General features: G+C 50.3%; 1 protein-coding gene across 1 annotated transcript in view; it reads right to left on the reverse strand.

The window, feature by feature from the left end:
- Positions 1–4,862: 4,862 nt before the first annotated feature.
- The window catches only part of USP21 (ubiquitin specific peptidase 21), a 14,442-nt gene continuing 8,679 nt past the window's right edge, over positions 4,863–10,625 (reverse strand). Inside the window, exons 7-12 of the mRNA XM_018572773.1 lie at positions 10,556–10,625; positions 9,229–9,315; positions 8,951–9,029; positions 7,880–7,987; positions 5,060–5,174; positions 4,863–4,973 (exon numbers count right to left, since the gene is read on the reverse strand). The exon at positions 10,556–10,625 is cut by the window's right edge and continues 2 nt beyond it. Of these exons, the coding sequence (XP_018428275.1) occupies positions 4,886–4,973; positions 5,060–5,174; positions 7,880–7,987; positions 8,951–9,029; positions 9,229–9,315; positions 10,556–10,625 (547 nt within the window). The 3' untranslated portion in view covers positions 4,863–4,885. The remainder of the gene's footprint in view (positions 4,974–5,059; positions 5,175–7,879; positions 7,988–8,950; positions 9,030–9,228; positions 9,316–10,555) is intronic.

The raw sequence follows: 10,625 nt of genomic DNA on the forward strand, positions 1-10,625 counted from the left end.
CCAGCCGAAGTGAAGCGCGCCGAACGCTATTCGGCTATTCACTTCTGGCTGGTACGGCTGATTTCAGCCGTACGTCGGCTGCCTTCGGCCGAAGTGCAGAAGGAGTTCGACTCAGCGGATCCAACATCTGGATCGGCTGAGCCGAAGCTCCAACGGCTCACTCGCTGCCGTTCGCCCTTATTCTCATAGGGGCCGAACGGCAGTGAGTGAATAGCTGAATGCTGCCGAGCGGCATTCGGCTCGGCTATTCTGCTCGGTACCTAAAGAAGTGAAAAGAATGAGAAAAAAAGTTGCAAAATTATTTTTTAAATGATAAAAAAAAAAAGGAAAATTAAAAAATATATTTTAAAGGAAAAACAATTGGGCGGAGCTTGCATTGACAGCTAGCTCCGCCCAAGTGTTTTCTATTGACCAGCACCTCCCAGAGTCTAGCAGGTCCTGGCCAATGAATAACAACTGGGCCGGGATGTGAATAGCCCGTACAGCAGCCCCTTGCAGAGGCGGCCGAAGAGAGCAGAAGGATCCGTCTGGATCCTTCGGCTCTTTAGTGAATAACCCCCCCTAGTGTCACAGGAGTAGGTATCCTCGGCACTCTGGCTGTGGTGAAAGCACAAACCACCATCATGCCTCTAGTAGTCATGCCTGTGGCTGTCAGATCCCCTCCACCCTCTTTAATGACGCAACTCCGCTCTCCGGATTCTGCGCTTGGTAGTGTCATCCTGGGGGAGGCAGGGAACTCCGGGGGAAAGATGGGCGTCTGAAGGTGGAAAACTACAAGTCCCAGCATGCACTGCGCTGTACAAGTCTTTTTAGATGTCTAGTATGTGCATACCCACCAAGCATGTATAACCTTTAACCCTTAGATAACCCCATCAGGGTGTTCCATATGTTCCGGACCTATTGGCCGTATTCCAATCCCCCACTCAGCATATAGGGCCGGGGAGGGCAACTCCAGCCCACCAGCTACAAACCCCATCATGCTTCTGCCTCTGGAAATAATGCCTGTAACTGTCAGTCTTGCAATGCCTCATGGGACTTGTAGTTCTACAACGGCTGAAGTGTCAAGGTTGCCTACCCCTGTAGCATCAGATATATTGCTCCACCTAAGGTGCAGTGTGTCAGTGTTCCCCTTCCAGGTATATATATTACCTCTCACAGAGATCAATGCAGAATCTGATAGCACTGTAGGTAGGTAGGTAATAAATCGGCCTTCCCTGCACTGCGCGAGCGGTTTTTATCACAGCGTAGATATATGAACTCCCAGTCCTGCCCTGTAGCAGCTGATCAGATTCCAACCTGACATTTTCCAGGACAGGTTCTGAATCTTGGTTGCGGTCAGTCGCAGCGACAAGTGCCGGGGCTGCCCCTGGCTTCACAGGTTAAAGAGGACCTTGCATTTGTAAGTCAGCCATGACGACCTCCATATTACTTTAAATACAGGTTTAATTATACCAGCACCTATGAAAAGACATTGGGTAGCCTTCCCTCAAAATGTGCAGCTTTCCAATCCAACATTAAGTCTGTGTATTAGATAGGGAACCCTAGAGCACCACGGGTTATCTAAAGAGAAAGCAGGGCACTAGCTGACCGCTTTCAGACGCCCTGTCTCTGATTGAAAACTCGACTCAATGCAGCTGTACATATGGAAGGGGGAGGAGCGACAGCTCTCATTCACTTGTGTGTGCTCTGTAAACGATCGCACAGATAAGACGCAACACTTTTTTTTTCTCGTAATAAAACTAATTACAGTTTTTGGGAAGGGGGGGAGGGGAATAAAACAATATAACGGGTCAGCAGAAAAATAATCATGTGACTCGACTTCGTCTTGGGTTCCTAATTGTGCCTCGCCGGTCCTCGTATCTACCAGACAGGATCCGTGTGCAATGGACTCCATGCAGTCTCTAAAGAGGTAAAAGTACCACAACGCTCTTGGGTAGCCAGAGACCATGTGATCGCTGCCACTGTGGGTCACAATTATGCAGGTTTTTGGTTTTTTTGGAGAAATTTTCCCCCGCCCCCTGTTATTTTGTAAATACATATTAAACATATTATTATCATTAACTGTCCCACCCTGGGATTGACTCATGTGGCACAGCACAGCTCCCAGTGACCTTAAAGGTGGATGGACACCAACACCGCATGGCTCCCAGTGACCTTAATGGTGGGTGGACACCAACACCGCATGATTCCCAGTGACCTTAATGGTGGATGGACACCAACACTACATGGTTCCCACTGACCTTAAAGGTGGGTGACACCAACACTACATGGCTCCTACTGACCTTAATGGTGGGTGGACACCAACACTACATGGCTCCCACTGACCTTAATGGTGGGTGACACCAACACTACATGGCTCCCAATGACCTTAATGGTGGGTGACACCAACACTACATGGCTCCCAATGACCTTAATGGTGGGTGACACCAACATTACATGGTTCCCACTGACCTTAAAGGTGGGTGACACCAACACTACATGGCTCCCACTGACCTTAATGGTGGGTGACACCAACATTACATGGCTCCCACTGACCTTAATGGTGGGTGGACACCAACGCTACATGGCTCCCAATTACCTTAATGGTGGGTGGACACCAACACTACATGGCTCCCAATAACCTTAATGGTGGGTGGACACCAACACTACATGGCTCCCAGTGTCCTTAATGGTGGGTGACACCAACACTACATGGCTCCCACTGATCCTAATGGTGGGCAGACGCTAACACCACATGGCTCCAAGTGACCTTAAAGGTGGGTGACACCAACACTACATGGCTCCCACTGACCTTAATGGTGGGTGGACACCAACGCTACATGGCTCCCAATTACCTTAATGGTGGGTGGACACCAACACTACATGGCTCCCAATGACCTTAATTGTGGGTGGACACCAACACCGCATGGCTCCCAGTGTCCTTAATGGTGGGCAGACGCTAACACCACATGGCTCCAAGTGACCTTAAAGGTGGGTGGACACCAACACTACATGGCTCCCACTGATCTTAATGGTGGACAGACACCGACACCACATTGCTCCCAGCGACCCTAATGGTGGGTGGACGTCAACACCACATGGCTCCCACTGACCTTAATGGTGGGCGACACCAACACTACATGGTTCCCACTGACCTTAATGGTGGGTGACACCAACAGCACATGACTCCCAGTGACCTTAATGGTGGGTGACACCAACAGCACATGACTCCCAGTGACCTTAATGGTGGGTGACACCAACAGCACATGACTCCCAGTGACCTTAATGGTGGGTGACACCAACACTACATGGCTCCAACTGACCTTAATGATGGGTGACACCAACAGCACATGACTCCCAGTGACTTTAATGGTGGGCGGACACCAAAACCGCATGACTCCCAGTGATCTAAAAGGCGAGAGACCACACACCCCACGTGGATTCTGGTGACCTGTGCAGACTCAGGTGCAGTACGGGTCCCAGTGAACTTAAAGATGGGCGGGCACAGACACCACATGACTCCCAATGACCTAAAAGCCAAAAATATATCCTTGCTGTGGGGCTACCCCCGCACTGCAAGGGTTAAGTACTCCTCTTTTGTCTGCGGGATCGGAGTAAAACAGATTTACTTACCTAACCCCTGGTGGTCAGCGCTCTCCCCCTCCACTACAGCTGGTGGAATGTCCATCGGCGTCCTCATGTCTAATGCAGGACTATGGAACCTGCATTTGATGTAATGAGGTCAGTGGTCCTTCCAGGGCAGGGAGAAAGACGCTGCAGGGACCAGTCTAACAGCCCCAAGGGAGCCGTCTGGAGCGGGGATCAGGTAAGTAAAAGCACTTACACCTTGCAGTGTGGCGGTATCCCCAGTGCACGGGTAGTTTTTGGTGGGCGTGCACAGACACAAAACATTTTCGGGTGTTGTCCTTAACAGATCAGCTAATTTTTCATATTAGAAGCTCCTCCCAGCTCTGCAGACAGAAGCTAGAACATTAACAGGTTCTCTTTGTTGACCTCAACAGCTTTGCCGATAAAGTTTTTGTTTCGAGTGCAGATGAATATCTGTATCGCATCACCCGTCCTTCTTTGGTGACCCTTTAAGCCCCGCCTCCGGTGACCAGAGGCAACTGCGCGTATGGGGCAGATTGCGCAGGCGGGAACAACGGACGTCTCTTTTAAATTAATGAAAACCGTAAAAAGTCTTCGGTCCATTCTGAAGTTGTTAAAACCAACTCGCTGGGACCGTTTTATTGCTGGAGTCCTCTGCTAGTGCAATGCCGACCCCTCCTGGGAAGGAGGGTGAAGGTCAGGTGACCCCTCCCGTGAAGGAAGGTAAAGGACAGGTCATACCTCCCGGGAAGGAGGGTAAAGCTCAGGTGACCCCTCCCGTGAAGGAGGGTAAAGCTCAGGTGACCCCTGCCGAGGAGGGTAAAGGACAGCTGATCCCTCCTGGGAAGGAGGGTGCAGGTCAAACGACCCCTCCCGTGAAGGAGGGTAAAGGACAGGTGATCCCTCCCGGGAAGGAGGGTAAAGCTCAGGTGATCCCTCCCGGGAAGGAGGGTAAAGCTCAGGTGACCCCTCTCGAGAAGGAGGGTAAAGCTCAGGTGACCCCACCCGAGAAGGAGGGTGAAGCTCAGGTGACCCCTCCCGAGAAGGAGGGTAAAGCTCAGGTGACACCTCCCGAGAAGGAGGGTAAAGCTCAGGTGACACCTCCCGAGAAGGAGGGTAAAGCTCAGGTGACCCCTCCTGGGAAAAGCTCAGGTGACCCCTCCTGGGAAAAGCTCAGGTGCCCCCCTCCTGGGAAAAGCTCAGGTGACCCTTCCTGGAAAGGAGAGTGATGGTCAGGTGACCCCTCCCGGGAAGGAGGGTGAAGGTCAGGTGACACCTCCCTGGAGCTCCCCATCAGTCACTTCATCGAACACGCGTCTTCCAGTTCGTAAAACAGGACGTACGCCTCGCTGGACTGCACCAGGCTCTCGCTGATGGGTGTCACCCTGTGGACAGGAAGATAAGAGACATCAGTGGGGAGTTCCCAGAACCCTCTGGGGCAGACACGGACGGAGATGGCAGTGGGGCTCACCTGGAGTCGTTGTAGGCGTACCAGCCGGACGGGTCCTTGCAGTAGGCGGTGTAGTGGCCGTAGTGGACGCTGCCCGAGTGGTTGCAAAGGGCGTACAGGTTATACACGGGGCTCCCTGAAATCACAAATCAAAGCTGTTACCCGCGGGGGCGTACATTTACAGGAAGTGGGTGGTCTTCTGTCGATTTACAGGACGTGTACAGCAGTGGTACTGAGACTCCTAGAAATAGATTTACAAAACCCGCTGAACCTCACTTTGAAAATGGGATTCAAGGAGCTGAAAAGGATCATGGGAATTGGTAACTTTATTTAAAAGAATCGAAAAAGCAAACTTCATCTGTACAGCGTTATAGTACAAGATATTTCTTAGGTTTGGAGGGAGTAGGGATTGTTATAACCCCTGTAGGTGACGTATTGGGGAGATTTCCCTTCACTTCCTGTCCTGGAGACACAACAGGAAGTGAGAGGAAATCTCTCTAATGTGAGGGTAATCTCCTTAAACACTTGTGGACATCGGGTGTACACAACATTTTTCTCTTCAATCCCTGTTCTGGTGACAACCATAACATTTTATATTTTCTATCGCATTTAGAGAGGGAGACAATGGTCACCAGGACTAATAGAGAGGGCATCACATTGTCACTTCCTGTTCTGGTGACAACCATAACATTTCATATCTTCTAACACTTTTGGAAATGGAGACAATGGTCACCAGGACAAATAGAGAGGGCATCACATTGTCACTTCCTGTTCTGGTGACAACCATAACATTTCATATCTTCTAACACTTTCTGAAATGGAGACAATAGTACCCAAGACAAATAGAGAGGGCATCACATGGTCATTTCCTGTTCTGGTGACAACCATAACATTTCATATCTTCTAACACTTTCGGAAATGGACAAATAGAAAGGTCATCACATTGTCAGTTCCTGACAACCATAACATCTTATATCACTTTCTAAAATGGAGACAATAGTCACCAGGACAAATAGAAAGGTCATCACGTTAACCCTGCTAGTGAAATGCCCCCTCCATATTTGTCCCGGTCACCATTTCTCTTTACTTCCTGTGTGGCCCCCAAAACAGGAAGTGAGCAAAATTTCTTCCGTGGAGACATCAATGCTAATATAAAGAAAAGGTCTTCTTTCAAGTTGTTATGCCCATGTCACCCTGCAAAACCCTTCCCTGCTCCGTCCAATAGAAAACAATATTTATTTTGGCTGGAGTTGGACTTTAATTTTATCGAGAACAAATTAAAATCTTCCCTCTTGTTCCCCTACAAGCTCCGGCATTAGATGGTAAGCTCCTCTGGTGAGGATCAAGGGCAGACTGGACTGCTCCTCTGGAATTTATTATCTGTAGGTGACTTGGTGTGATTGGTCCGACTACAGCGGGTATGGTAATCCGAGTTAATCTTGTCAGGCGAGTCCTTGACACTAATGCGCACAGATCCCCTTTCGCTGGCGGGGTCACCGGGACATCGCGCCCCCGGCGGCTTTGCAACAGCGAGAACTTTCACTGGCGCAACATAGCGTAAAAGCATTGCTTTTACAATCTCAGGCCACACCCTCCGCCGCCAGCTCAGACCACACCCTCTGCCGCCAGCTCAGGCCACACCTTTTACAATCTCAGACCACACCCTCTGCCGCCAGCTCAGACCACACCCTCTGCCGCCAGCTCAGGCCACACCTTTTACAATCTCAGACTACACCCTCTGCCGCCAGCTCAGACCACACCCTCTGCCGCCAACCTGGTGCTATGCTTAGAACAAGCATACACAGTTGGGCTGGAGTCTTTATCATTGTGCCCAGTTGGGTGCCGTGCTTAGGGCAAGTATGAGTAGAGTGATGGGGTCCTGATCATGGTGCTCATTTGGGTACTGTGCTTGGGGGGTTCATATCCTCATGCCCACTTGGATGCCGTGTTTAGGGCAAGCAGGTATAGCATGCCCGGGGTCCTTATCATTGTGCCCGCTTGGGTGCCGGGCTTTGGGCTAGCATGCAAAGTGTGGCTGTGGTCCTTATTATTGTGCGCACTTCGGCACCATGCTTAGGGAAAGCATGCATAGTGTGGCTGGGGTACCTATTTTTATACCCATTTGGATGCCAGGCTTAGGCCAAGCTTGCGAAATGCAGCCGGAGTCCTTATCATAATGCCCACTTGGGTGCCGTAATCAGGGCAAGCATGCACATTGTGGCCGGGGTCCTTCTCATTATGCCCACTTGGGTGCCAGGCTTAGGCCAAGCATGTGTAGTGCAGCCGGCCTTATCATAATGCCCACTTGGGTGCCGTAATCAGGGCAAGCATGCGCATTGTGGCCAGGGTCCTTGTCATTATGCCCACTCGGGTGCCGTGATTAGGGCAATCATGCACATTGTGGTCGGGGTCCTTATTATGCCCACTTGGGTGTCAGGCTCAGGGCAAGCATGCGCAGTGTAGCCGGGGTCCTTATCATTGTGCCTGCTTGGGTGCTGTGTTAAGGGCAAGCATGCCCAGTGTAGCCGGGGTCCTTATTATACCCACTTGGATCCTGTGCTTAGGCCAAGCATGCGCAATGCGGCCAAGGTCCTTATCACTGTGCCTGCTTGGGTGCTGTGCTTAGGGCAAGCATGCGCAGTGTGGGATCTTTCGGCAGTGTTGCAGGATGACAATCCTGAAAAAAGAAAACGAATGCAGCCGCCTCATCTAAGGACCAATACGGTGCAATATATGATACTCTTGGGTTTAGATACACATTATACAGATGGTTATATAGATCGTTCCTGGCTGTGCAGTGATTGTGCTTTACTGCTCCCTACCTCAAACTTCCGCACTTACCGGCCTTCTCGCTGGCGAACTCCTTCAGGTTGAGCCGGTGTACGGGGAACTCGACAGACACCGAACACTTCTTGATGGAAAACCGCGTGGTGGAGAACCGGTTAAGGTCTGGTGGGGGCGGGACGTTAAGGAAAACCCCCCAGTAGTGTGCAAACACTGCCAAAGATATCAACACCAGCTGAGGCCTTTAAGGCTACACTCACACTATGCTTGAATGTGACATTTGGGAATCCAAAATTTCCGGTTTAGATGCGGCCGCTGTCACCTGGTTCAATTTAAAGACCGGGTGACAGCGGGCGCAACGTATGTGATAGGATTACATGTGGTTTCAAATCAATCACTGTCCCTGGACGCGTCTACTGTGCGCCCGGGGACAGTGATCTATAACAGCAACTCTATCAAACCCAAAATTTCAGTAAAAACATAAATTTAAAGTTAATTTTCTTGCACAAAACCGTAATATTTTACCTGTTTTTGTTTGTTTTTTGTGCAAAATATAAAAGTTGAGGTTGTGCTGAGTAAATAGACACCCAACATGCCAAGCTTTACAAATTGCGTGCGCCTGCGAAACGGTGCTATCGCATAGGGAGGCTCGCTTTAGTAGTGACAGGTCCTCTTTAAGGTGACATTAGGGGTCTATTAGCTCCTTAGTGTCAGCTGTGCAGCCCACTGAAGCTGATTAGGGACAGATCATGCTTGATCAGCCTCTTCTGTGGCTTCTCTAGCCGGGGAATGACAGCTTGGGAACCGGAAGTGATGACATCATCATCATTCAGTGGGGAGGAGATCAGTGAATGGACGCTTTCCGGTCTCTCTTCCTGCTGACACCCGTGATGCCGGTCCTAGGTGTTGGCAGATCAGTGAACGGACGTTTTCCAAGTCTCTCTTCCCACTGACGCCCGTGATATGCCAGTCCCGGGTGTTGGCAGAGGGGCAGTAGAGCCCGGGAAGCAAGTTGAGAGCCGCTGGGCGGGGGGGTGGTACATGTTTACCGGCCCCTGGAAGCGCTCAGGCGGCTTTATGACAGACGTTGGAGGCAGCTACCTCTGGGACCAGGATGTAAAAGGATACGAAGGACGAGTATTCGGGGGAAGCGTTGGATGGTGAGCTTCTTTGTACTTTTGGTCCTCTGACGGCATCGATCGCAGATCTGTTAAGAGAATAAGCAGAGATTCACGGTTAACCGCTATCAGCGCTGACAGCGGCCCTCATACACAGGAAGACCAGAGCCAGAAAACAGAATAAAGAAGAACTCCAGAATAATTACAAGAGCCACGTGTGCTCTTCCTTCAATCTTGGTGTGCTTTGGGTATTATAGGGTCATGTAAAAGACAGGGTCAGGCACTTACGGGGGCGTTCTCTGAATTTAGCTCCTCCTCCTTGGTGAACAGGCTGAAGCAGTCGTACAGGGAGACCTTCCCACTACTGAAACCTTTCTACAGAGAGAAGAAAACAAAACACAGGAAGTTGGGTGAGGAGGACATCAGATGTGACAGTAAAATAGAACAGAAAGAAAGGAGAAGCCATTTTGTTCTTCATTTACCCAATTTATAAATAAAGTTTTTTTATAGGACCTCCCATTTATGCTTTTTCATGTTAATGGAATACAATTTCAGCAATGTGTCACTGCAACCCCTCCAAGTATTTATAAGGGGAGACTGAGGAAATGCTTCCTCCTGCCTGCAGCAGACTGATCACTAGAGGAGGGAAGACTGAGGAAATGCTTCCTCCTGCCTGCAGCAGACTGATCACTGGGGGAGGGGAGACTGGGGAAATGTTCCTCCTGCCTGCAGCAGAGTGATCACTGGGGGAGGGGAGACTGAGGAAATGCTTCCTCCTGCCTGCAGCAGACTGATCACTGAGGGAGGGGAGACTAAGGAAATACTTCCTCCTGCCTGCAGCAGCCTGATGACATCATCTCAGCCTAGGCAAAGTCACTGCCTGGAGCTCAAGGACAGCCTTTCAATGGTGAACACTGGGAAAATGATGTTGTTCCTGTATATTGGGACAGGTCAGGAATGTATTCCTACAGACTTCTAAAGTTACTGACAGGTCCACTTTAAAGCAAAGCTTCCACCAACCCAATCAGACTGGACTAGAGACTGACAATGCAAAAGCAGAGGTCACCCCCTTATAAGCCAAACTTGAAATGTTCCTTTAAAAGTCAAAGGTAGACCCACCCACTCCTGCCTCCCGAGCCCCTCTATTGGTCAGCAGGGCTGCCAGTCATTGTGAATTAGAAAGGGGCTGGGCCATCGACCTGCATTAGACATGAGGAGGCCGAGGGACATTCCACCATGAGGACGCCGGAGGGGGTGGGTCAGGTAAGTAAGAGTGCCTTTCTCCAGTCCCCTAGGCATAAACAAACAGTTAACCCTTGCAGTGCTGGTGTAGCCCCCCAAAAAACTGCAAAGGCAATTTTTTGGTTTGCCCGCAGACAGGCTTTAATTATTTAAATCTGCACCACTCAGAACACTGGAATATTCAGCGACAGGCTACCACCACCACCACCCAAGGACTTGTGTATCTTCCAACTGCTGCACATTAGCGGTTGAGAGCGGGCGTACAGCTTTAAGACCACTATCTGAAAAATGATCTGGAGTGCGTGCTTGTTCCAGTCTCGCCAATGCGGTTATTGAAACCCCTTTCGAGGGCGAGTTTGGCTCTCCTGCGTACCTTTGGGATGGGGAGGGAGAGATCGCAGAACACCTCGAAGGTCGGCGACCGGTAGCCACACGACTGGCAC

This window comes from Nanorana parkeri, unplaced genomic scaffold (assembly GCF_000935625.1).
Source record: "Nanorana parkeri isolate BGI_ZX_2015 unplaced genomic scaffold, ASM93562v1 scaffold2130, whole genome shotgun sequence".
NCBI lineage: Eukaryota > Metazoa > Chordata > Amphibia > Anura > Dicroglossidae > Nanorana > Nanorana parkeri.